This window comes from Solea senegalensis, linkage group LG10, assembly GCF_019176455.1.
Source record: "Solea senegalensis isolate Sse05_10M linkage group LG10, IFAPA_SoseM_1, whole genome shotgun sequence".
Classification (NCBI taxonomy): domain Eukaryota; kingdom Metazoa; phylum Chordata; class Actinopteri; order Pleuronectiformes; family Soleidae; genus Solea; species Solea senegalensis.
The window spans coordinates 24,871,604-24,898,593 of NC_058030.1; the positions used below are offsets into that span (position 1 = coordinate 24,871,604).

General features: G+C 44.8%; 3 protein-coding genes across 5 annotated transcripts in view; 2 read left to right on the top strand and 1 right to left on the bottom strand.

The window, feature by feature from the left end:
• The first annotated feature begins 668 nt into the window (after positions 1 to 668).
• Positions 669 to 8,129, top strand: zgc:56622 (uncharacterized protein LOC326033 homolog). 2 transcript variants are annotated; one of them, XM_044036425.1, is made up of 10 exons: positions 669 to 908; positions 1,707 to 1,883; positions 1,964 to 2,080; positions 3,462 to 3,539; positions 3,760 to 3,876; positions 4,428 to 4,540; positions 5,261 to 5,348; positions 6,144 to 6,227; positions 7,413 to 7,491; positions 7,586 to 8,129. In XM_044036425.1, the coding sequence occupies exons 1-10, from the start codon at positions 810 to 812 to the stop codon at positions 7,771 to 7,773; spliced, it is 1,140 nt and encodes a 379-aa protein (XP_043892360.1). In that variant the 5' UTR covers positions 669 to 809; the 3' UTR covers positions 7,774 to 8,129. The 2 variants fall into 2 exon arrangements, with proteins under 2 accessions (XP_043892360.1, XP_043892361.1); XM_044036426.1 differs by having other exon boundaries at positions 670 to 908; positions 7,413 to 7,495; positions 7,586 to 7,708.
• Positions 8,021 to 15,457, bottom strand: klhl36 (kelch-like family member 36). 2 transcript variants are annotated; one of them, XM_044036424.1, is made up of 9 exons: positions 14,857 to 15,457; positions 14,279 to 14,354; positions 13,982 to 14,182; positions 13,443 to 13,565; positions 13,139 to 13,360; positions 9,984 to 10,274; positions 9,090 to 9,317; positions 8,849 to 9,006; positions 8,021 to 8,712 (listed from the first exon to the last, which is right to left on the bottom strand). In XM_044036424.1, the coding sequence occupies exons 2-9, from the start codon at positions 14,336 to 14,338 to the stop codon at positions 8,130 to 8,132; spliced, it is 1,866 nt and encodes a 621-aa protein (XP_043892359.1). In that variant the 5' UTR covers positions 14,339 to 14,354; positions 14,857 to 15,457; the 3' UTR covers positions 8,021 to 8,129. The 2 variants fall into 2 exon arrangements, with proteins under 2 accessions (XP_043892359.1, XP_043892358.1); XM_044036423.1 differs by having other exon boundaries at positions 14,876 to 15,456.
• Positions 15,458 to 21,523: 6,066 nt separating this feature from the next.
• cotl1 (coactosin-like F-actin binding protein 1) overlaps positions 21,524 to 26,990 on the top strand; it is a 6,729-nt gene continuing 1,262 nt past the window's right edge. The window contains exons 1-4 of the mRNA XM_044036493.1: positions 21,524 to 21,918; positions 22,995 to 23,077; positions 25,975 to 26,132; positions 26,271 to 26,990. The exon at positions 26,271 to 26,990 is cut by the window's right edge and continues 1,262 nt beyond it. Coding sequence (XP_043892428.1) covers positions 21,842 to 21,918; positions 22,995 to 23,077; positions 25,975 to 26,132; positions 26,271 to 26,381 — 429 coding nt within the window. The 5' untranslated portion in view covers positions 21,524 to 21,841 and the 3' untranslated portion in view covers positions 26,382 to 26,990. The remainder of the gene's footprint in view (positions 21,919 to 22,994; positions 23,078 to 25,974; positions 26,133 to 26,270) is intronic.

Here is a 26,990-nt window from a genome sequence, read left to right on the forward strand (position 1 = left end):
AGTTTCTTCATAAATACCAGATAATTAGCGGATTGTAAAATAAGGGGTTAGCAAATTTTGTTTTACAGTAAATCCTGATGATTTGTAAACCACTCACTCTCCCACACCAAAGTCCAGAGAGAAAATCAGTGATTTTAACATCACACACACACACAGGGGTTGTTGATCCACTGTTGCCTTCATTTGAGACTTCAGTGTTTGAAATCCTTTGTTCAGATTAACCTCAGTGACACAAAGTGACCACATGAGGCAGCAGAGGACCAGCAGCTCCTGTGTCCCTGGTTTGGTGTGGGAGAGTGAGTGTTTTACAAACGTCAAAAGTCTGTCTCACAGTTTTTATAGCACTATTCATACACAGGGCGACTCACGCGTGCTTGATCAGCTCTTTGTTTGCTGTGTCTCTTCTGTCAGAGGGTGAGTGAACTGTGTGTTCTCAGCAGCAGGGGGCGCTCACTGTGTCACTCACTCACACACTGAAGGTTAGGGTTAACCATTAACTAGTTATGGTTCAGGACATGTGTGTGTGTGTAGGTGTGTACGTGTGTGCGCCCTTATGGAAACCCTGTGTCGTTAGCAGCAGTGACCTTTGTGACATTGCCCCTCCTCACTCACTGAGTGTACATGTAAATACTCGGTGGTGAAATCTTCATGTTGTCCAATCATTAACCACAGAGCTGATAAGGACACGAGGACACAGTGAGGACAGGACAGCAACATCAGCACAGAAAAAGGAAGGACAGTGTTAGAGAAGAGGAAGCTGTGTGACCGAGTGTGTGTGTGTGTGTGTTTGTGTGCTTCTTCTTTTTAAAATGTCCTCAGTGGACATGGAGGACACTCAGGTGACCAGAAGCTTAGAGCTGAACGACGGCTTGTCACACATGCCTGTGTTGGGTTTGGGGACATGGAAGGTATCTGCAGCTCTCACTCCTGTATCGACCGCTTCTGTATCTGCAGCTCTCACTCCTGTATCGACTGCTTCTGTATCTGCAACTCTCACTCCTGTATCGGCTGCTTCTGTATCTGCAGCTCTCACTCCCGTATCTGCAGCTCTCACTACTCTATCTGCTGCTCTCACTCTTCTTATCTTCAGCTCTCACCCTGTATCTGCAGCTCTCACCCCTGTCTGTGCTGCTTCTGTATCTGCAGCCTCACCCTGCATCTGCTGCTCTGTATCTGCAGCTCTCACTCCTGTATCTGCTGCTTCTGTATCTGCAGCTCTCACCTGTGTCTGCTGCTGCTTCTGCTCTGCAGCCTGTATTCTGCATGTGCAGCTCTCACCCTCATCTGCTGCTTCTGTATGTGCAGCTCTACTCCTGTATCTGCTGCTTCTGTATCTGCAGCTCTCACCCCTGTCTGTGCTGCTCTGCATCTGCAGCTCTCACTCCTGTATCTGCTGCTTCTGTATGTGCAGCTCTCACTCCTGTATCTGCTGCTCTGTATGCAGCTCCCTGTATCTGCTGCTCTGTATCTGCAGCCTGTCTGTGCTTCTGTATCTGCAGCTCTCACCCTCTGTTGCTGTATCAGCCTGTATCTGCTGCTTCTGTATGTGCATCACTCCTGTATCTGCTGCTCATCTGCAGCTCACCCCTGTCTGTGCTGCTTCTGTATCTGCAGCTCTCACTCCTGTATCTGCTGCTTCTGTATCTGCTGCTCTCACTCCTGTATCTGCAACTCTCACTCTCCTGGCGTGTTTTTACTCGCTCTAGTCTTCCCCTCTGCCCCGGACCTCCATCCAGGCCGCCGTGGAGGCCGCCATCGCTGCTGGCTACCGCCACATAGACACCGCCTACTGCTACTACAATGAGGTGGACATTGGCAAAGCTCTGAGCGCCAAGATGCGGCAGGGAATCATCAGACGCCAGGACATGTTCATCGTCAGTAAGGTCTGCAGTGTTTCCACGTGTTGGCCATGATTTCTATGTGAATGTAATAAAGGTTTAAAAGTGGTTGTTTTGTTTTCTAGCTGTGCTCCACACACCATGCTCCCGAGGACATCCCCGTCTGCCTGGACAAATCCCTCCACGATCTCCAGCTCGACTACCTGGATCTCTACCTCGTTCATTTCCCAGTCGCCCTGAAGGTCGATCATGTCATTCTCAAGGCACCGTTCAGTGTTCAGTGATCTTAAAGTGTGTCTGTATGAGGTTCTGACAAACAAACTGAAACTACACACACTGGAAAACACTGACAAACTGAAGGACAAGAACATCTACGTCAGCTTAAGTCTACGATATCTACGCCACGCGTCCACGTCTTCATCTCACTGTGAGACAGACTTTTGTAAAGCACTCACTCTCCCACACCAAACCTCATAGAGAAAATCAGTCCCCGGAGGTCCGGGGCAGAGGGGAAGACTAGATCGAGTAAAAACACGCCAGGAGAGTGAGAGCTGCAGATACAGGAGTGAGAGCTGCAGATACAGGAGTAAGAGCTGCAGATATAGGAGTGAGGGCTGCAGATGCAGGAGAGAGAGCTGCAGATACAGGAGGAGAGCTGCATATACGGGAGTGAGAGCTGCAGATACAGGAGTGAGAGCTGCATATACAGGAGTGAGAGCTGCAGATACAGGAGTGAGAGCTGCAGATACAGGAGTGAGGCTGCAGATACAGGGAGTGAGGGCTGCAGATGCAGGGAGGAGGGCTGCAGATACAGGATGCAGATACAGGAGGAGGGCTGAGATACAGGAGTGAGAGAGATACAGGAGTGAGAGCTGCAGACACAGGAGTGAGCTGCAGATACAGGAGGAGAGCTGCAGATACAGGAGGAGGGCTGAGATAAGGAGTGGGCTGCAGATAGATGCAGACAGGAGGAGAGCTGATATACGGAGAGCTGCAGATACAGGGAGTGAGAGCTGCATACAGGAGTGAGAGCTGCAGATACAGGAGTGAGAGCTGCAGATACAGGAGTGAGAGATACAGGAGTGAGAGCTGCAGATACAGGAGTGAGAGCTGCAGATACAGGAGTGAGAGCTGCATATACAGGAGTGAGAGCTGCAGATACAGGAGTGAGAGCTGCAGATACAGGAGTGAGAGCTGCAGCATCACACACACAGGAGTTGTTGATCCACTGCTGCCTCCATCACTAAGTTCAAATGTCTTATTTTAGTGAATTCGGCTTTTAAAATCCTTCGTTCAGGTGTACGTCAGTGACACAAAGTGACCACACGAGGCAGCAGAGGACCAGCAGCTCCAGCTAAAATCACTGATTTTCTCTATGAGTTTGGTTTGAGAGAGTGAGTGTTTTACAAACTTGAGTTTCCTGTTGGAAAAGTCTGTCTCACAGTGAGATAAAGACGTGGACGTGTTCTGAAGACAACATACTCTCAAACTGACTCTGAAATAATAAAGAAAGCTCCTTTTAACAGATTCAAAATTGACATTAAAATGAATTATAATACACATTTAAATATAAAAGCTCTGTTGTAATTGTGTTTGACTGTGATGATTTGAATGTGTCCATAGAAAGTGGGCGATGAGCTTTTCCCGGAAAAGGACGGACAGCCGCTGACCTCTGACATCGACTATGTGGACGTGTGGAGGGTAAGAACGGAGGGTCATGTGACTCGCGTCGCTGTGCTCTTCCATTCACCTGCATTTATTCCCCCGACAGAACACAGTGTGACGCAGTGGTGAAATGTTTTGAAATGTCACCTTCAAAGAAGGATTTCAGTTTATCGTGGAGAAGAATGTAAACTGTGAATTGGTTTCTTTTTAAAGACTCTTATTTGACCGTTGAACGGCGTGTGGTGCGTGTTTGCAGGGCATGGAAGCTCTGCAGGCTTCAGGGAAGGTGAGAAGCATCGGCGTGTCCAACTTCAACATCCTGCAGCTGCAGAGGCTGCTGGCTCTGTGCAGGGTGCCCCCTGCTGTCAATCAGGTGCAGCACACGAGTGACACCAACTTCACTGTGCCTTTAAAACATCAGTGGTCTGAGTGCGGCTTGTATAAGTTACTGATTCTATGATGTGTAAAGAACATGCTCACGTCTTTGTCTCACTGTGAGACACACGTCTGTAAAACACTCACTCTCTCACACCAAATAGAGAAAATCATTGATTTTTGCTGTGGGGTCACAGGAGCTGCTGGTCCTCTGCTGCCTCGTGTGGTCACTTTGTGTCACTGACGTCAATGTGAACCAAGAATTTCAAATGCCGAAATCACTAAAAAGAGACAGCTCCTGTGTGTGTGTGTGTGTGTGTGTGTGTGATGGGCTTTGGTGTGGGAGAGTGAGTGGTTTACAAACAGCCGTTATTGTTATTGCTGTGTTCAGAGTCAACAATAACACATATGTGATGCTCAGAGCAGCCATGTTGCCTGGTAAATTCAGGCTGTTGACAGTTTGGAATTCGAATTTATTAAAGGTTGCTGCAGTTTAAACGTCTGGAAGTGAAAAACAAACACAGACTCTATTCTCATGTCGTCCTGCAGGTGGAGCTACATCCTTACCTCGTGCAGACGGAGATGATCGAGTTTTGCAAATCCAAGAACATTATTCTGACTGCGCACAGTCCGTTTGGTTCCCCTGGACGACCCTCACACATGTGAGACACACACACACACAGCACGCACGCCACACACGCTTCAAACATATATAACAAGACACATGCACAGGCCATGGCCACACACGCCACACACACACACACATAGCAAACGCACACTTCACACACATATACATATTATAATAATACACGCCACACACATATACACATGCACACACACGCACACGCATGCACGCACACACACATACACGCACACACACGCACGCACGAAACAGTGATTTTAGCCACTTTAACAAAAGACTCAGCCTACGATGTCTTTAAGAACACGTCCACGTCTTTGTCTCACTGTGAGACAGACATTTGTAAACCACTCACTCTCACACACCAAAGTCCAAAGAGAAAAGCAGTGATTTTAACATCACACACATGTTGATCCACTGCTGCCTCCATCACTAAGTTCTAATGTCTTACTGTATGTGGGGTGGAGTGGCTCAGTGGTTAAGACATCATGGTCTCAAGTTGGACTCCACCCCTGGCTGATTGTACTCAGTTCCATTGTAAGTGCTCAATGACATTTAATGTATTTTGTTACTTCAGTGTTTGAAAATTTTCATTTGGATTCACAGAGATTACACAAACCTACCACATGAGGCAGCAGAGGACCAGCAGCTCCTGTGTCCCTGCAGCTAAAATCACTGATTTTCTCTGTGGACTTTGGTGTGGGAGAGTGAGTGGTTTACAAACCTTTTCATCCTGTTTCAGGGTCACAGGAGACACTGATCCACAGAATCTGCTCCAGGACCCAGTTGTTGCAGAAATATCCAGAAAGCACAGACGCTCCGCTGCACAGGTCAGTGTGTGTGTGCGTGTGTGTGTGAGTGAGTGTGAGTGTGTGTGTGTATGTGGAGGAGTGAGTGTGTGTGCATGTGTGTGCATAGGCAGGTGAGTGCACATGTGCATGTGTGTGGCGCGGCGGTGTGTGTAGAGTGTGTGTATATGTGTGTGTGTATGTGTGTGCATGTGTGCGTGTGTGAGTGTGTATATGTGTGTGTGCATGTGTGTGCGCAGTGTGTGTGTGTTTGAGTGTGCGGTGTGAGTGTGTGTGATTGTGCATGTGTGTGTGTGATTGTGTATGTGTGTGTATGTGTGAGTGAGTGTGTGTGATTGTGTGTGTGTGTGTGTGTGTGGTGTGTGAGCGGAGTGTGTGTGTGATTGTGTATGTGTGTGTGTGTGTGTGTGTATGTGTGAGTGTGTGTGCATGTGTGTGTGCATGTGTGCGGTGTGAGTGTGTGATTGTGGTATGTGTGTGTGATTGTGTATGTGTGTGTATGTGTGAGTGTATGTGTGTGTGCATGTGTGGTGAGTGAGTGTGTGTGTGTGATTGTGTATGTGTGTGTGGCGTGTGTGTGTGAGTGAGTGTGTGTGTGTGTGTGTGTATGTGTGGGTGAGTGAGTGTGTGTGCATGTGTGTGTGTGGTGTGAGGTGTGTGTGAGTGGGTGTGTGTGTATGCTGTAAGTGAGTGTGTGTGTGTGTGTGTGTGTGTATATGTGTGAGTGTGTGTGCTGGGTCAGTATGTGTGTGTGTGTGTGTGTGTGTGTGTGAGTGTGCGCCTTTGTTAGATTCACTGACGATGATCATCTTGCAGGTGTTGCTCAGGTATCACGTGCAGCAGGGCATCACGGTCATCCCTAAGAGTGACAAGTCTCATCATATTCTTGAAAACACAAAGGTAAATCTTTTTATTCGTCCATTTTTAACGTTTAACCGAAAAAGTTATAGGCTGAAGCCAAGGCTTATTTTTGCATATGTTGTGCAATCCATAAAATAACCCAAAATATCAGTTCTACAAATCAGAAGAAAAAAACTAAAAAAAAATAACAAAATTTACTCTAAATTCTTACTTGTTAATCATTTTACATTGTAAGTATTTTACCTTTCAATGTTTTTTTGAAACTCAACAGTGTTCTACACAATTTCAGTTCATCACTAAGTCCATCCCATAATTTAACTCCCAAAAATGAAACACATATATATTTAACATTAGTTCTCACTTTATACATTTCAAAGACACACAACCCTCTTCAATTCTACTTTTTTTCTCTCAGTTTAATAAAATTGAAATAAAATGTCTAATGTTTTTATATGTACAATGTCTAACAATTGTAAGACTTTATAAATCATTTATTAGTGTATTTGTTAATTATTCTGATGACTCTTTTCTGGAGTTTAATTATAGGGTCTATATATGTCCTGCATGTATTTCCCCAAACCTCAACACAATATGACATATATGGCATTGTAAGTGAAAAGTATATTATACGCAGACATTTATTGTTCAACAAATCCCCTACTTTATAAATAATTAATTTAACCCTAAGACCATAGATTTTGTTTTATTTGTATTTAATGATAACTTATTAATATCAAACCATTATTCTACTGTTGTCTTTAATGTCTAACCCTGAACAAAATAAAGTTGTATCATCCGCAAATGTAATGAATTTCAACTCAGTAAATACTGTACAAATATCATTCAAATAAAGTATAAATAACTCAGGTCCCAATACCGATCCCTGTGGTACACCACAAGTTACTTTTCCAAGATGTGACACTGAATTATTCATTTCAGTACATTCAGAAACCTATTATTTAAATAACACTCCAATGATTCATTCAAACGCTTCACGTCAACAAAAACACCTCCAGCATATTTTTTCTTATCTATGGCCGTAGCCACGTGATCATGAGACTCTTCATCTGAAGCTGTTGCAAAGTTGCTATTTTCACTTTTCACTAGTGTGGTCGCGTGGTTTCACCCTCTCACGTACGACTCCACAAAGACTCGTTCACTCATTCAGTCTGTTCATTATTCTTTTATTATGAGAAATAACCCACCGAGTTGTGCACTGTGCAGATATTTGACTTCAAACTCTGTGACGACGACATGAAGGCACTGAGAGGACTGGACCGAGGCTGGAGGGCCTGCGCGCTCAGTGAGTGAGTGAACACAGCCGCGCTGCTCAGTGAATGAGTGAACGTCTGCGACGTCGTCTCACTCGTTCAATAACCGTGTCTTGTTTGTTTCAGATTCAAATCTCACCCGTACTATCCTTTTGAATGAAGCTGCCAGAAACTGTGGAATCAACCTTCACAGAGAGGTGCTCCTCCTCCTCCTCCTCCATCACAGAGAGGTGCTCCTCCTCCTCCTCCTCCATCACAGGGAGGTGCTGCTCCTCCTCCTCCTCCATCACAGGGAGGTGCAAATACGATGCTGAGAACACAACACTCACTCGTTTTGTTTCAGTGGTTCTTCTCAGGCAGATGAAAACATGAATGAATCACGGCCCACAGAGAAAACCAGTGATTTTAGCTGCTGGTCCTCTGCTGCCTCGTGTGGTCACTTTGTGTCATCAAAGGATTTTAAAAGCAAAGTGACAAAATCAGACGTTAAGACTGAGTGATGGAGGCAGCAGTGGATCAACAACTCCTGTGTGTGTGATGGACTTTGGTGTGGGAGAGTGAGCGAGACCACTTTTTAAAACAAATAAATTTCCCTTTCAAAATAAATGAAAGGGAAAAATAAATGTGATTTTATTGTGATGCTTCTTATAAATAAAGACTTCTCCTCTCATTAGAAGCCTCTGAAGTCCCTGGTCTGTCCTCTCACACTCTGTCCCGTCGTCTTGTCCTCCGGTGAAGACGAAGACGGCGAGGACTTTACAGTTAAGACGCATGCAGACGCTCCTGCGATGCGCTTCGGTAAGTCGGGTCCTCTGGACCAGGAACCTGTGTCGGGGTCAAAGACCTGGGTGGCTCTGGAGAAGACCATGTTCTCCCAGCCGTAGCCCCCCAGCACGTAGATCCGCCCCGCCCACACCGCAAGCCCCGCCTCACTGTTAGGCAGCAGCAGCGGCGCCACTCGCGTCCACTGTCCGCCGCGCGGGTCGTAGGACTCCACCTGCAGGACGTCGAAGCGCTCGGCGGTGTCCTCGTGGTCGTCGCTGCCCCCGATGGCGTAGATGAGGTGGTGGAGCGAGGCCATGCAGTGGCGCCCTCGAGCCACAGACATGGGCCGTCGCTCCGCCCACGCGTCCCCGTCACGTGACGCGTCGTAGCTCAGGACGTCTCTGCGGTACGGTCCAATCTGATAGTCGTGTCCGCCTGAGATGTAGACCTCGCCGCGGTGGACCGTCCCGGCGTGACCGTACGTGAACCTGGAAACAACGATAAAGAAATATGACTCTGCAGCCGCGATATGAAGTCTACGACGTCTTTGGTGTGGGAGAGTGAGTGGTTTACAAACTATCACGTGAAGACATCGCAGACTTTAGCTGATGTAGTCATTATTACCTGGGCAGTCCTGCTGTGTAGGACCAGCAGTCCTCAGAGGGACAATAAACCTCCACAGAGGACAGAGCTCCGCCGTCGTTCCTGCCGCCGACGGCGATCAGACGCTGACCCACTGCCCCCAGGTAAAAATCCACTCTCCTCTGGTTCATGGAAGCCCCCTGACATGAAACACCGCACTGTCACCGAGTCTGACAACAAGCACGAGGACGTACACGTGAAACGGCGCCGCTCTCTGTCGTACCCTGGTCCACTGGTTGTGTCGGGGGTCGTATCTGTACAGCAGGTCGGAGGCGGCGTCTCCGCCGTCGTCTCTGGACGAGCTGCCGCCCGCGACGAAGACGAAGCCTCCCAGCACGGCGAGGCAGTGGTGGCTCCGCTGGGACGGCAGCTGTGTTTCCACCACCCAGCTTCCTGTTTCGCCGTCCAGGCGGCAAACGTTGGCGCTCAGCTCCTCGCCGACTTCAGACACCTGAAGAAGACGAGCAGAAATCTCACGAGCTTCTGTTCCGACACAGACGTGGATCAGTAATGGTTCACGCAGACTGGGTCAGGACCCGCCCACAGATTGTGTTGTGGTTTATTAAATAACACATTCATAAAACTCAGCTGGGATTTATTTATCAAACACATTTGACTTGGAAATGAACGGTTTACCTGTTCAAAATATCAGGTGTGACAGAAAGTCAGTGATTTTAGCCTGCGTGGTCTACTGCTGCCCCCGTGTGGTCACTCTGTGTCACTGAGGTCAATCTGGGACATTTCAGCTTTCATTGTGTGAGTCTCTTGGTAAAGCTGCAGTGTGTAACTTCTCTTGGTTTGTAAACCACTCACTCTCACACACCAAAGTCCACAGAGAAGTGTGATTTTCTCTGTGGACTTTGGTGTGGGAGAGTGAGTGGTTTACACACTTGAGTGTCTCACAGTGAGACAGAGACATGGACGTGTTGTGAAGACACTGTTGACTTACACTGACGTAGATTTTAGGAGTCAAGTCTTATGTTAAGTGACTAAAATCCTGTTTTTCTCATGCTGCTCATCAAGAACACCTGACTATGCCTTTAACTCCACCAGCAACTTTAACTTTCTTCCAAAAAAACCCAAACAGCCGTGAAATGAAAATGTCCGATGATGTCACCTCTCCTCCCATCAGCAGCAGCTGCTCGGCCCCGCCCCTCAGCGCCGTGCGTCCCGTCTGCAGGAGTGGCTGTGCGCTGGGGCTGGCGTGGTACTCCAGCGCCTCCTCCACCAGCGCCGCGCAGTCGGCCTCCCGCACGGCCGGCAGCACGCGGCTCAGCAGCTCGTCCACCGGCATCAGCGGGAAGTGGATGTGGGAGAGGAGCTGTGCGGCGTGGGCCCGCCTCTCAGGAGACTGAGCGAGCCACTGCAGCGCCGCCCGCAGGAGACACTGCTCACTGTTGTGCTGCACCTGAAACACAACAACACCCACAACGTGAATCTACGGGTCAGTGTTGAGTTGAGGCCGTGGTCCAGAGGAACTCTTGAGCGGTGACATGTTTCCACCAAAGTTTTTGACCTTTTCTTTATCTGGATTTCACCTCAGGGGGCGCTACTGAGCCATTTGGCGCCACATGTTTCCTTCATTTGATAAACGTTTCCTGACCCGCGCGTCCATTTCATCCAACACTGATGTTAAGTTCATTTTTGTCATGGTTATAAGTGTTTATTTTATTTTGAAACAATAATGCTCATGCTTTTACTTTGAAACAACTTGCCAAGTGTAACTCAGAGAAGTACCACAAACGTTGATGGAGAGAAACACGTGCACTGTACAAGGTCAAAAATAAGATTTATGGTGTAGTTTTTTTTTGGTTACTTAAGGTTCATCAGCACCCGGTTGATAAGGGAACAAGGTTGGTATAGAGTTTGTTAAGTTAAATGTGTGTTCATCTACTTTTCATGGACTTTATCTGCTTTGTGTAATGACACCTTTTTCACCCACTAGAGGGTGCTATTGCATTTCAGTAAAGCCATGTTTAGCACATTGATTTCAAGGTTTAAAGTGGACATATTATACCCTATTTCCCCCATTAAAATAGTTCCCTGGTGTCCTAATGAACATGTCAGTGACATGCTCTGGTCAAAATACCATAAGGATGAAGAATCATAGTAGTTCAATAACCCTGCTAAACCCGCCCCTTTCAGAACGCTCGGTTTTTGTGCATGGTCCCTTTATATGCAAATGAGACACAGGCAAACACACCCACTTCTTCCAGGGGGTTTCTGATTTGTCCTCTTTACAGCGCTTTACAGCTCTATTCCTTCCCCCCTTCCCTCCACTAGTTCTCTGACAATATCAACATGGCAGCGTGCGCAGAAAACAGCGAGAGTGCCGTCACAGGAAGAGACGTCCTACATAAGGATCGAGCCGAACACTGTCCAACTGTAAATCAGTTAAAAACACTTAGTAACAGCACTGCTGATTGCCACCGCAGATCGCCAGCGGCGCGCGGCGAGCTGAATAAACTGCCGCTGTATGTATCAGACCGGAGACTGTGCTCCGGAGACCTCGCCACCGCTGACCAGCTCCGGTGCTCCGGTGAGCTGGCGATCAGCGGTGCTGCACAGAGAGTGCAGCACCGCTGATCACCAGTGTCGAGCTGCATAAACAGCTGCTGTATGTGACTGTATCAGACTGAGTCTGTGCTCCGGTCATGGAGGACGTACTGAACAAATATTTTTAATTAGGACGTGTCAGAATGGTCAGTTATGAGCTCTATTTGACCTTTTCTTAACAATGTGTGTGTTTGTACGTCGGTGAAATACGTCCCCTGACTAAATACGGCGACCGCTGGCCGCAGTCTGATGCGAAGTGGTGTGAACACACAAGCACATGTTTGCTGACTTTATCCGGCACATTAGCTTCATGTTCCCTTTTAAGTTAATTGTTATGTGAAGTGAAAGGCAACGTATTTATTGTACAGATATATGATTAAAAGGGACAAAGTTGAAAGGGTTTGTAAATACATAGGAAGGTAAATATTAGTTTAAGGCAATTCATTTAAGGTAATAAATATGGTAAAAGGTTAAAGGGGACATATTATGCAAAATCAACTTTTTAACCATTTTAATACTTATATTTGGGACTCTGGAGGCCCTACCAGTCACCAAAGTGTGGAAAAAGAATACTCAGTCATGTTTTCGTGGTCCCCCTTAGTGTAAGTATAGGCGATAAAATGCTCGATGTTGAATTTCCTTGCGCTTATGACGGCAGCATGCACATTTCACCGCGAATGTTACCGCCCCACCAGTAAGTTTACTTCGCGAGCTCCACCTTAGCTCCACCTTGTCCCTGCGAGAGTGCAGGCGAGGGAGGAAGAGCGGTATTATGTCAACGCGGAGGGACAAGTGTGCTGTTGGTGGCTGCACAGTGGAGCACAGTGTTTTACAGAGGATTTTATATATGAAGCTAATGTGCCGGATAAAGTCAGCAAACGTGTGTTCGTACCACTTCGCATCAGACTGCGGCCAGCGGTCGCCGTATTTAGTCAGGAGAATATTTCACCGACGTACAAACACACACATTGTTAAGAAAAGATCACACAGAGCTCATAACTGACCATTCTGACACGTCCTAATTAAAAATATTTGTTCAGTACGTCCTCCATGACCGGAGCACAGACTCAGTCTGATACAGTGGCAGTGTGATGCTTAAATATTGAGATTTTAGACATTTCCCTGGTAATTATCGGATATTAACCCACGTTTTTAGGATTGTTAAGTGTTTTTAACTGATTTACAGTTGGACAGTGTTCGGCTCGATCCTTATGTAGGACGTCTCTTCCTGTTACGGCACTCTCGCTGTTTTCTGCGCTGCCATGTTGATATTGTCAGAGAACTAGTGGAGGGAGGGGGAGACGAACAGAGCTGAAAGCGGTGTAAAAAGGACAAATCAGAAACCCCCTGGAAGAAGTGGGTGTGTGTTTGCCTGTGTCTCATTTGCATGTAAAGGGACCAGGCACAAAACCGAGCGTTCTGAAAGGGGCGGGTTTAGCAGGGTTATTGAACTGCTATGATTCTTCATCCTTATGGTATTTTGAGCAAAGCATGTCACTGACATGTTCATTAGGACACCAGGGAACTAGTTTAACTTGGAGAAATAGGGTATAATATGTCTCCTTTAAAGGTAAAACCATGCAGTCAAGAGTTGCTCATTGTTTACATTGTAGCTCTTACGGTGTGTTGTCATGCAAGGTTAAATAAAGGTTGTGAACCATAAGTTCGAGAGACCATCTTTTCGACCACGGCTGCTACAACCCCTGCTGCCTTTACCTGCTCACTGGCGAGGTAGGACATGAGCTTGCGTACAGGAACGTTGTGTAGAAAGTCGGCAGTGAACGAGAGCGCGGCGAAGCGTGCCAGAATGAAGCGGTCGATGAAGGCGTCCAGGCGCTCCAGACTGTAGAACAGAGCCAGCTCCTGCAGGTACAGGTAGTTCTCCTCGCTCACCTCCTGCTCCAGGTACTGGCAGCACAAGTCCACCACACGCCATGCCTGCACAACAACACCAGGGGGCGAGGTTTAGCTTCACTCTGATCTTCACATTTAATTTGAAGTCTTAAAAAAACAAGTGTACCTGAAGAAGGTGAGCAGCTTCCAGAACAGAGTCGATGTTTCCTCCATCGAGTGGCAGCTCACCGCTGTACAGGAAGTCCACGACTGCCTTCAGACCCACGTAGGACATTCCAACCAGCTCCACCTGTGGACAAGAAGAGGACAATATGATATTCATCCAGGTGATCTCACGGACTCCACTGTTAATAACTGTTAATAACTGATTAACGTGAAATCGAACATGTCCACGTCTGTATCTCACTGTCAGACAGACTTTTATAAACCACTCCCACACCAAAGTCCATAGAGAAAACCAGAGATTTTAGCTGCGGGGACACAGGAGCTGCTGGTCCTCTGCTGCCTCGTGTGGTCACTTTGTGTCACTGATTTAAATCTGAATGATCCTGTGTGTGTGATGTTAAACTCAGTGGTTTTCTCTCTGGACTTTGGTGTGGGAGAGTGAGCGGTTTACAAAAATCTGTCTCACAGTGAGATAAAACACTCAACTATCTCTTTAAGGTTGTATGAGACAGAGGAAGTCGTGTGTGATCACTGGTGTACCTCCTCCTGATGCTCCTCCCTCATGCCCAGGGTGAACATGGCGTGGAAGTACGGGCTGGAGACGGCGAGCAGGGCGCGGTGACCGGGAACCCTCTGGTCATCAGCCACGAGCACCACGTCACAGAAGTGACTGTGCTGCTGCTGCCGCTGCTCATCGAGGCCCCGCAACACCTCCACAGCTCCATCCCTCCAACGGAACACCTGACCACATCAAGGCACGGACTCAGGTTTTTGTAAATGGCGGAGTTTTGACCCTCGGGGGCCACCATAGAAACTCACACTCACTAACAAACAGACCTTTGATGATTGACTGATGCACGGAGGACGACACGCACGGCTTGGTTTGACGTCGTCCATCACGTTAATGTCTGAACTGTCAACACACAACACCAGAGGTTTAACAGAACCTGAACCATTCTAAACTCAATGTACGAAGTCTACGTCACATGTTCACGTCTGTATCTCACTGTCAGACACTCGTCTGTAAACCACTCACTCTCCAACACCAAAGCCCACAGAGAAAATCAGTGATTTTAGACAGTGACATAAAGACGTGAACATGTGACATTTTAGACTTAAGATGATAAGTTGGCAGCTGGTTGTCAGTGTAGGGGGCGCTCACAGGTTAGTCTCTCACACACACACACTCTCTCATACTCACACACACTCTATCTCTCTCTCTCACACACACACATCTCTCATACTCACACACGCCTCTCTCTCACACACACACTCTCTCCTCACACACACACACACACACCTCTTTCTCTCACACACACACTCTCATACTCACACACACACTCACTCACACTCTCTCTCTGTCACACACACACACACACACACTCTCTCTCACCCACATACTCTCTCTCTCTCACTGTGTGTGTGTTGCATCACCAGTCGTCTTTTTTCCACGGTCACATCGTCACCATCTTCAGCTTCTGTCGCAGTTTTTAGCAACGAATAAAGACACGTTAATGTTAACAAAGACACGTTAATGTCAGTAAAGACACGTTAAAGACACGTTAATGTCAACAAAGACACGTTAAAGACACGTTCAAGACACGTTAATATCAGGACAGTTGATCGGACACAAAAAAAGATGCACCGCTTCCTGTCATCCGGGTAAACAGACGCACTTCCGGTTTGGATTTTCAGAATAAGTCCCTTAGTCAAGCGATTAAAATAATTAAATAAAACACGTAATTGTCAGTACATTAAAATTAACCCAGTCGGCAGTGTGTGTGGACAGCACTGAAATCTTAGGAATGTTGATAAAATGATATCTTTGCGTCGTTTTGAATTTCTACACCTCCTTTTATTTTGAAGCTAAAATCATTTCATCCGGATACTGGGACAAGGAAATGAGCTGCAGCTGAACGGACCAATCACAGCGTGTGTTTACACGTTTATTATCATTATACGGTATTTATTATCAAAACATATATTAATAACAATAATAAAAATCTACTTTTTTTTAATAAGCTTTGACAAAAAAACGTTATTGTATTGTTCTCTTGTTGGGATTTTTTTTAAGCTCATAATCTCTACTTTCGTTTTAAAATTCACATGTTTAACCTCACAATTTCAGTTGATATCGAATAGTTTTGAATTTTGTTATAACAGGAAATTTTTAAATCTCAAAATTACGAGATGATTATAACTTTTATTGCATAATATTGACTTACAATTTTATTGCACACATTTTATTATTATTGAAAAAAGTATGCATCTTTTTAAATTTATCTCATAGTTGTGCCTTTTTACTTCATAATCATTACGTTTGAACGTTTTGATCGTCTCATAATTACAACATTTCTACCATAGATTGTGATGTTTTATATATATATATATATATATATGTATATATATATATATGTATATATATATATACATATATATATTCTGTTGCATATTCAAGTTTATTCTATATTAAATTTATAATTATGGCTTCATTTCATACGTATTACTTTCATCTATAAATGATGACCTTTAATCCTATAATTATTTTTTTTTTTATCGCATAATTACTTGTCATTTTCCTGAACCTGTGTGTGATGTTTGTTGAGGACCAGCAGGTGGTGCTGCGATGCAGACATACTATTGGCCAAACTCAGCTCTCTGTGGAGATGGGAGGTGACCTTTGACCTCTGTGCTGGTCCAGCCTTGTCCTTCACTACAGAACCTGAACTGCACTTTTTATTCTCACTGAAGTAAAATAAAAAAACTACTGTAACTAAAAACTGACGGAATTAAACTCGACTTGATTTGATTGAAAGAAACACGGAAGTAGCTATTTCTCCTTCAGAATAAAAGCCATGACCCGGGGGGAAATAAATAATAAATGTTTACCACACTATAACAACAAGTAAATGAATGATAAAGACAGGTGAATGAATGAATGATGAGGACAGGTGAATGATGAGGACAGATGGGATGAATGTATGATGAGGACAAATGAATGAATGAATGATGAGGAATGATGAGATGAATGAATGATGAGGACAGATGAATGAATGGTGTGGACAGGTGAATGACGAGGACAGGTGAATGTATTATGAGGACAGGTGACTGAATGATGAGATTAGATGAATGAATGATGACAGGTGAATGAATGATGTGGAGACGAATGACGAGGACAGGTGAATGAATGATGAGGATAGGTGAATAAATGATGAGGACAGATGAATGAATGATGAGGACAGGTGAATGAATGATGACGGCAGATGAATGAATGATGAGGACAGGTGTAAGAAAGATGAAGACAGGTGAATGAATGATGAGGACAGGTGAATGAATGATGAGGATAGGTGAATGCATGATGAGGACAGGTGAGATGAATGAATGATTCAATTCAATTAAATTCAATTTTTTTTATTTGTATAGCGCCAAATCATAACATACATTATCTCAAGGCACTGTACATAGATAACATCAAAGAGAGCAGAGAACCCCAACAGTTCACACAATGAGCAAGCACTAAGCATCAGTGGAGAGAAAAAACTCCCTCTTAACAGGAAGAAATCTCTGACAGAACCAGGCTCAGAGATGTGCGGTCATCTGCCTCGACCGGTTGGGGTGAAAAATGGGGGACAGTGGAGAGGTGGGGGACAGAAAATGGGGGGAGAGAAAGGACAAGAGGGAGATGAGGGAGAGACAGAAGAGAGAGAGGGAGACCAGCAGCAGATACACAACAACTGTATCAGGTTACAAGTTTATACAGTTACTGATATCGACTTTTTAATTACAAAATAATAATAATGGTGATGATAAGCGTAGCCTCGAAAACTGGATCTTGATCCTGCAACCTGCATGATGAGAATACAGAGAGAGAGAGAGGGAAGGAAGGAAAGACACAAACTAGGGAGAGAAAGAGACAAGGTTAATGAAAAGTCATAATCATATCCTGAGTGTGAGAGAGTGAATGTACGTGTACCACAGGAAAATCCCCCAGCAGTCTAGGTATATAGCAGCATAACTAAGAGATGGTCCAGGTTTCCCTGAACCAGCTCTAACTATAAGCTTTATCAAAAAGTTTAACTTTAAATACAGAGAGAGTGTCCGCCTCCCGAACTATCATTGGGAGCTGGTTCCACAGGACAGGAGCCTGGTAACTAAAGGCTCTGCCTCCCACGACAGGTGAATGAATGATGAGAACAGGTGAATGATGAGGACAGGTGAATGAATGATGAGGATAGGTGAATGCATGTGGACAGATGAATGAATAATGAGGACAGATGGAGATGAATGATGAGGACAGATGAATGAATGATGAGGACAGGTGAATGAATGATGAGGACAGATGAGATGAATAAATGATGAGGAAAGATGAGATGAATGATGAGGACAGATGAATGAATGATGAAGACAGGTGAATGAATGATGAAGGCAGATGAATGAATGATGAGGACAGGTGAATGAATGATGAGGATAGGTGAATGCATGAGGACAGATGAATGAATGATGAGGACAGATGAGATGAATAAATGATGAGAGATGATGAATGATGAGGACAGGTGAATGAATGATGAGGACAGAATGAATAAATGATGAGGAAAGATGAGATGAATGAGACAGATGAATGAAGACAGGTGAATGAATGATGAAGGCAGATGAATGAATGATGAGGACAGGTGAATGAATGATGAGGATAGGTGAATGCATGAGGACAGGTGAGGTGAATGATGAGGACAGGTGAATGAAGATGACAGATGAGATGAATGATGAGGAAAGATGAGATGAATGATGAGGACGGATGAATGAATGATGAAGACAGGTGAATGAATGATGAAACAGATGAATGAATGATGAGGACAGGTGAATGAATGATGAAGATGAAGATGAAGGACATGAATGAATGATGAGGACAGTGAGGTGAATGAATGATGAGGACAGGTGAATGAATGATGAGGATAGGTGAATGCAGGACAGATGAATGAATGCATGAGGACAGATGAATGAATGATGACGGATGAGATGAATGATGAGGACAGATGAGATGAATGATGAGGACAGATGAATGAATAATGAAGACAGGTGAATGAATGATGAAGACAGATGAATGAATGAGGACAGGTGAAAGAAAGATGAAGACAGGTGAATGAATAATGAGGACAGATGAATGAATGATGAGGACAGGTGAAAGAAAGATGAAGACAGGTGAATGAATGATAAGGACAGGTGAATGAATGATGAGACAGATGAATGAATGATGAGGACAGGTGAATGAATGATGAGGACAGATGATGAATGATGAGGACAGGTGAATGAATGATGAGGACAGATGAATGAATGATGAGGACAGGTGAATGAATGATGAGTGCAGCTGAATGAATGAATGATGAGGAAAGATGAGATGAATGAATGATGAGGACAGGTGAATGAATGATGAGGACAGGTGAATGAATGATGAAGACAGGTGAATGAATGATGAGGACAGATGAATGAATAATGAGGACAGATGAGATGAATAAATGATGAGGACAGATGAATGAACGAAGACAGGTGAATGAATGATGAAGACAGATAAATGAATGAATGATGAGGACAGGTGAATGAATGATGAGGACAGAGGAATGAATGATGAGGATAGGTGAATGAATGATGAGGATAGGTGAATGCATGATGAGGACAGGTTAGATGAATGAATGATGAGGACAGATGAATGAATGATGAGGACAGGTGAATGAATGAGGAGGATAGGTGAATGAATGATGAGATGAAATGAATGTATGATGAGGACAGGTGACTGAATGATGAGGACAGGTGAATGAATGCTGAGGATAGGTGAATAAAAGATGAGGACAGATGAGATGAATGAATGATGAGGATAGGTGAATAAAATGATGAGGACAGATGAATGAATGATGAGGGAGGGTTAATGAATGATAGGATAGATGAATGAATGATGAGGACAGATGAAATGAATGAATGATGAGGTGAATGAATGTTGAGGACAGATGAATGAATAATGAGGACAGATGAGGATGAATGATGAGGACAGATGAATGAATGATGAGGATAGGTCAATGAATGAAGAGGACAGATGAGATGAATAAATGATGAGGAGAGATGAGATTAATGATGAGGACAGATGAATAAAATGATGAGGAGAGATGAGATTAATGATGAGGACAGATGACTGAATGATGAAGACAGGTGAATGAATGATGAAGGCAGATGAATGAATGATGAGGATAGGTGAATGCATGATGAGGACAGGTGAGGTGAATGAATGATGACATGAATGATGAGGATAGGTGAATGCATGAGGACAGATGAATGAATGATGAGGACAGATGAGAAGAATAAATGATGAGGAGATGAGATGAAAGGACAGATGAATGAATGAGGAGGACAGGTGAATGAATGATGAGGACAGGTGAATGAATGATGAGGACAGATGAGATGAATGTATGATGAGGAAAGATGAGATGAATGATGAGGACAGATGAATGAATGATGAAGACAGGTGAATGAATGATGAAGACAGACGAATGAATAATGAGGACAGATGAATGAATGTGAAGATGAAGAACAGGTGAATGAATGATGAGGACAGATGAATGAATGATGAGGACAGATGAATGAATGATGAGGACAGGTGAATGAATGATGAGGACAGATGAATGAATGATCAAGACAGGTGAATGAATGATGAGACTGAGGACAAAAGAAAGATGAAGACAGGTGAAATGATGAGAGAGTGAATGAATGATGATGACATGAATGAATGATGAGGACAGATGAATGAATGATGAGGACAGGTGAATGAATGATGAGGACAGATGAATGAATGATGAAGACAGGTGAATGAAGATGAATGAATGAATGAATGAATGATGAGGAAGTGAATGAATGATGAGGACAGATGAATGAATGATGAGGATAGTGAATGGAAATGAGGATAGTGAATGCATGATGAGGACAGGTTAGATGAATGAATGATGAGGACAGATGAATGAATGATGAGGACAGGTGAATGAATGAGGATAGTGAAAGAAAGAAGAAGGTGAATGAATGATGAGGACAGATGAGATGAGTAAATGATGAGGAATGAATGATGAAGACAGATGAGATGAATAAATGATGAGAGATGAATGAATGATGAAGACAGATGAGATGAATAAATGATGAGGACAGATGAATGAATGATGAGGTGAATGAATGATGAAGACAGATGAATGAATGAATGTATGATGAGGACAGGTGAATGAATGATGAGGATAGGTGAATGAATGATGAGTGAATGATGAGGACAGGTTAGATGAATGAATGATGAGGACAGATGAATGAATGATGAGGACAGGTGAATGAATGAGGATAGGTGAATGAATGATGAGATGAAATGAATGAATGATGAGGACAGGTGAATGAATGATGTGGACAGGCTAATACGAGGACAGGTGAACGATGATGAGGACAGGTGACTGAATGATGAGGACAGGTGAATGAATGCTGAGGATAGGTGAATAAAAGATGAGGACAGATGAGATGAATGAATGATGAGGATAGGTGAATAAATGATAGGTGAGATGAATGAATGATGAGGACAGGTTAATGAATGATAAGGACAGAAATGATGAATGAAATGAATGAATGTGAATGATGAGGACGGATGAATGAATGATGAGGATAGGTGAATGAATGAATGATGAGGACAGATGAATGAATGATGTAAATGGATAGGTGAATGAATGAAGAGGACAGGTGAGATGAATGAATGATGAGGGACAGCTGAATGATGTGGACAGGTGAATGAATGATGAGGACAGGTGAATGAATGATGTGGACAGGTGAATGATGAGGATAGGGGAATGATTGATAAGGACATGTAAATGAATGATGAGGACAGGTGAACTGAATAGTGCGGACAGATGAATGAATGACGAGGGCAGATGAATGAATGATAAGGGCAGATTAATGAATATTTGCAATATATACACAACCACTTTATTTTGAAAGTCCGTACCGGAAACTGTCACTGTCGGTAATTTTGGCCTTGACGGCAGCCCTTAAAATGGGGAGGAGGGAAACACTCTTCACTCCCTCCCTCTCTTTTTCTCGGTGTGATCTGGCCTCAGTCTCTCATCACCACCGCCCTCACCGTGGAATCGTCCAGGAAATTAACCGAGCCGCAGGAGAAGCCGCCGCCTCATCCCGTTCACTGTGACCGGCTCTGCTGCTGCTCCGCGCCGCCGTGCTCTTTTTGGAGGAAAGCCTAGCGACGTCACTGGTGTAGTTATCTGATGCTCAGCTGCAGCACCAGCCGCAGAAGTTAGTTGCTTTGTCACTGTGGAGCTAGCGCCCCCTGCTTTTTTCCTCCCAATTTTTAACACTTTACTGCCCGCGGTCACCACAGACATGGAATCCCAGATCGATAAGGACGGTTGTAGAGTCGCTTACGAAGACGTGAGGGACGACAACACGGACTCTAACTGGTGAGTGTGAGGAGAAAGGTTGCTGCTCCAGATCTCGTTCGGAAATCACACCATTATACATTTTTATGTCAATATGCAAAATGTCATGCGTCACACATTCGAACCATGATTTCTTTAGGTTTGTCACGGTCTAATATTCACGTCGGCATGAATATAACGCGTCGAGCATTCTGTGTTTTTGTGCTTATTTCATGTAAAATGATTTACCTCATACAGACTGGTGCCGCCCTGCTGCTGCGCTGTTTGTGAACAAGGCTGCGAAAATAGGAGGTGTCCTAACAAAACTAGGCATTTTCTTATTTAAATGCGGAGGGCTTCTATGTCAGAATATACGCCGATTGAAAGACGAGCTTCTTAAAATATAAGTCGTGATTTTAATTGTATTTTACACTTTATGGAGTGTGACAGAAAGACAAATCACATTAAATTGATGATTTTTTTAACGTAGTTCAACCTGCTTTTCACGAATTCGCGCTACAGTGACACACCGCATTTGAGACGTTCGTTTCACATATTCATGCGCGAAACTATAAGTGTGTGTGTGTGTGTGTGATTATATCACAGTGATGATGTGATGAAAACAGAACGCGCAGTCTCACTCTGTGTGTGTGCGTGTGTGTGTGTGTGTGTTGCTCAGTAATCAGGCCCAGTAGGGCAGAAGTAATTTCCTTTGTCCTGTATTCACAGACGGATCACGTCATGTTCGTGACACTTCCACGCGGACCACACTGTCACACAGCAGCATCCACAGCGCGTGCGCATCTTTTGGAGCATTTTTTTTTTAATGGCGCACATTTTACATACAGTAGTCGCAAACGCACAGATCACGTGATTGGATGACGAACACCAGTGAGGATTTTCGATTCACGATATTATCGCTTTATTATCACGCTCATTACACCTATAGCACGTTTTTACGTTGCTGTAAATGTTACAATTGCGAACTTTCTGAAGTACAATAAGAACCTCTGAGATTGGTACAGGCTCGTTGGAAATATGAACAGTTTTCCTCATTTCACGATTAGCCCAAAAATGATAACAATCAACTGCATTTCTTCTTCTTCTTCTTCTTTCAGGGCTGTGTTTAAATACGAAGGCTCAACGATTGTACCTGCGGGTCAAGGCACCGACTATGAGGAGTTCAAGAAGCTGTGCACAGGTAAAAGTGCACATTCTAATCTCACCTGAGCCTTGGTGTGTGTGTGTGTGTGTGCGTGTGTGCGTGTGCGTGCATGTCCAGTCAGGTCCAGCATCTCACAGCAGGACACTAATCTTTTAAGACTCCGTGCTCTCTAACCCGTTGGTTCTGAGCTGCGTGACTAAGCCATGAAATGACACTGTGTGTGTGTGTGTGTGTGTGTGTGTGTTGGGGTTGTGTTGATTAATTGTTTAATAATCGTTAAAATTACTTCCTGTTTATTTTAGGTTTCATTTTTCTATTTTTAATATCTTGCTAATATTCAATACCAATATATAAAGTATCTTATTTTTTCCCAGCGTCCAAGTTCAGAGAGACAATCAGTGATTTTAGCTGCAGGGACACATGAGCGGCTGGTCCTCTGCTGCCTCGTGTGGTCACCTTGTGTCACTGAGCTCGATCTGAACAAAGAATTTTAAACCTGAACGTTGCAAAATAAGAACTTAGTGACGGAGGCAGCAGTGGATCAGCTCCTGTGAGCTGTGCAAAACATTTCAAACTTAAGCTGAAGCAGATTTCATTGTGTGAGTCTCTTAAAGCTGCAGTGTGTAACTTCTCAAGTGGAGTTTGTAAACCGCTCACTCTCATAGAGAAAGTCTGTGATTGTAGCTGGCGGGGACTCCTGTGTCAGCGAGATAAAGACGTGGACGTTCATTTTATTTCCATAAAAAAAGTCAAAATGCAGCTGTGCGTCGGCTGCGTCTCCTCCAGTCCAGAGCATCTGCTCAGCTGTTGGGTGTGGCTCTGTTCTGATGCTCCCGTCTTTCAAACGTGCGCCCTCAGGGCCGCACTCATGCACCTCACATTCCTGTTGAAAGAGCTCATTTATCACTGTGCTTTACAACAGCGCTGCTGCTGCTGCTGCGTGAAAGTTGCTGTCACTTCCTGTTCAGAGATGACACGCACACACCTCTCTTGTTTTCCTTATTTAGTGTTGCAGTAGTAACTCTGAAGAGAAGAACCCGGGTGTAGGAGGAGCTGAGGCTGTAAGAGAGGAGAGAGCTGTGAATTGTGATATTTGAAGTCGGGCTGCAACGATCATTTCATCACTGAATGACTTGTCAACTATTTTTAAAGTCGATTAATCGGTTTAAGTGAAACAAAAGTTTCTTTCATTTGTCAGCTTCTTAAATGTGGGTATTATTTCCGTGTTTGATCAACGGATGGATGAGTTGTTCGGTCGTCTTTGTTTTTTTATTTTGTTTTATGGAGCAAAGAAACCAGTAAATATTCACATTTAAGGATATTTTATGAGTCTGAGAAACACGTGTGGTGATGAGTGGATGAGCGGTGGATTTCGTCATTGATTCTTAATCCGTTGGTATCTGGATAAACAGTGTTTTTCTCTCTCTCTTTTGTGCTGTATCAGCAGTGTTATAGTGTTTAAAGGTGTTGAAACACGCAGTATCCTGTGTGACTGCACTGATAAGACTCTTCAGAGCAGCAGCTCCTGTGAGTTCCTGCTCTCAACAGGAAAAGAGAAAAACAGCCACTGAAATGACCTCGCACCACGTCCATACACGTCAGTAATAACCTCCGAGTTCTTCTTTGTGTTGATGGACGGAGGCAGATGTCGTTATCATGTTCTGACAGATAAGTCAGTGCTGAGGACCAGCTGAAGTGTTCTCTGCTGCCTCGTGTGGTCACTTTGAGTCACTGACGTCAATGTGAACGAAGGATTTTAAAAGCCGAAGGGACAAAATCAGACATTTGAACTCAGTGATGGAGCAGCAGTGGATCAACTCCTGTGTGTGTGTGTGTGTGTGTGTTAAAATCACTGATTTTCTCTATGAGCTTTGGTGTGAGAGAGTGAGTTGAGTGTGATCAGATGACCAAAATAACAATGATGGGCGCGGCCACAGGGAGGTGTGTGACAGCTTACAATGTACTCGTGCTTCATGTCGTCTGATGACCTAAATGTCCACGCACACACACACATACACACCCACACGCGCGCACACACACAAGCACGCACACACGCACTTCAAAGCAACAACATGTCCTCAGTACTGTGCTGTGAAGATGAGGTCCTCACAAACACACTCACACACACCCACGCGCACACACACGCACGCACACATACCCACACACACGCAGACACACGCACACGCAGACACACACACACACTTCAAAGCAACAACATGTCCTCAGTACTGTGCTGTGAAGATGAGGTCCTCACAAAGACAGACAAACACACTCACACTCTCTTCATCAGCAGGGTAGCGTTAGCGACGTTTTGTAAAGGTTTCCCTGGGAAATGACTTCATCCACAGAACCACTCAAAGCGCTGTAGTACACATGCCAGGCCTGTAAGTGATGCTGTAACGCTACACTGTTATTACTATTTATTGTCATCTCTGATCACCTTGTTATTGTTATTTTAACCTGACACTGCATTCACACACACACACACACACACTCTCTCTCTCTCTCTCTCTCTCTCACACACACTCTCTTCTCCACACACACACTCCTCTCTCTCTCTCTCTCTCTCTCTCTCTCACTCACTCTCTCTCTCTCTCTCACTCACACTCACTCACACACACTCTCCTCACTCACACACTCTCTCTCACTCTCTCACACTCTCACTCACACTCTCTCACTCTCTCTCTCTCCTCACACACACTCTCTCTCTCTCACTCACACACACTCTCTCTCTCTCACTCACACACTCACTCTCTCTCGCTCACTCACACACACACTCTCTCTCTCTCTCACTCACACACACAGTCTCTCTTGCTCTCTCTCTCGCTCACACACGCACACAGACATATATAATATGTGTAAAGTGTGTGTGTGTGTGTTGCATGGACATGTAGCGTGTCTTCATGGTCCACTGACTCCGCCTCTTCCCTCAGACGACACTCGTCTGTACGCCTACGTCCGCGTGACGACAGGAGACGCCATGAGCCGACGCACCAAGTTCACCCTCATCACCTGGATCGGAGAGAACGTGCCTGCGCTGAAGCGCGCCAAGATCAGCATTGACAAGGCTATGGTCAAAGAAATCATGCAGGTCAGTGTGTGTGTGTCTGTGTGTGTCAGTGTGTGTCTGTGTGTGTCTGTGTGTGTGTGTCAGTGTGCGTGTTGATCACAGCTGACTTTTTATTCTACACTAAACTACGTTCAAACGTTTGTGTTTTTATTTCTGCAGAACTTTGCCAAGGAGTTCCTGGTGATGGACCAGAAGGAGCTGGAGGAGGATTACATCATCGAGGAGCTGAGGAAGGCGGGCGGAGCCAACTACGACGCTCAGGCCGAGTAGAGAAGTGCCACGGTCAACTGGAAGGGAAGGGGCGGGGTCAGGGGTGGGCTTTTTGGGGTTGGGCTTAGGGGTGGGGCTTTGGTGAGGGGTGGAATGAGTCGGGTGGGTTGGCGGGGCAGGGCTGTTACCTCTTGGGGTGAGGGGCGTGGCAAGATGGAGAGGGGCGTGGCAGGACGGAGAGGACTTTAACATTTTACTTTCAAACTGGCGTCAAGCAAATCAGCCCTTTGTGTATTTGCCAGAACAAACAAAGCAGAGGTGTCGTGTTTCGTGTGTATGAAGATGTTTCACCTCGCGTCCAGGAGGAGTCGTCTTCTTCTTCTTCTTCTTCTGTAGAACTGAAGTTCTGCACAAGAAGAAGAAGAAGCAGCTTCTTCTTCTCTTCAAGAACTTTAAGTCCAGTTGCTCATGATTCAGGCCGCGTTATTTGCTGTTTTTCATAAACGTTCCCCGTAAAGTAAAGTAAAGACGCCGTCGTTTCAGGAAATATCTGCATTCCACATGGAACCCTAACCCAGAACGCTGTAGTACACATGAGAGGACTGCAGGTGGCGCTGTAGACGTAAACTTTTGTTTATTTAAGTAAAAATAGATTTTGTTTCCTCCTGC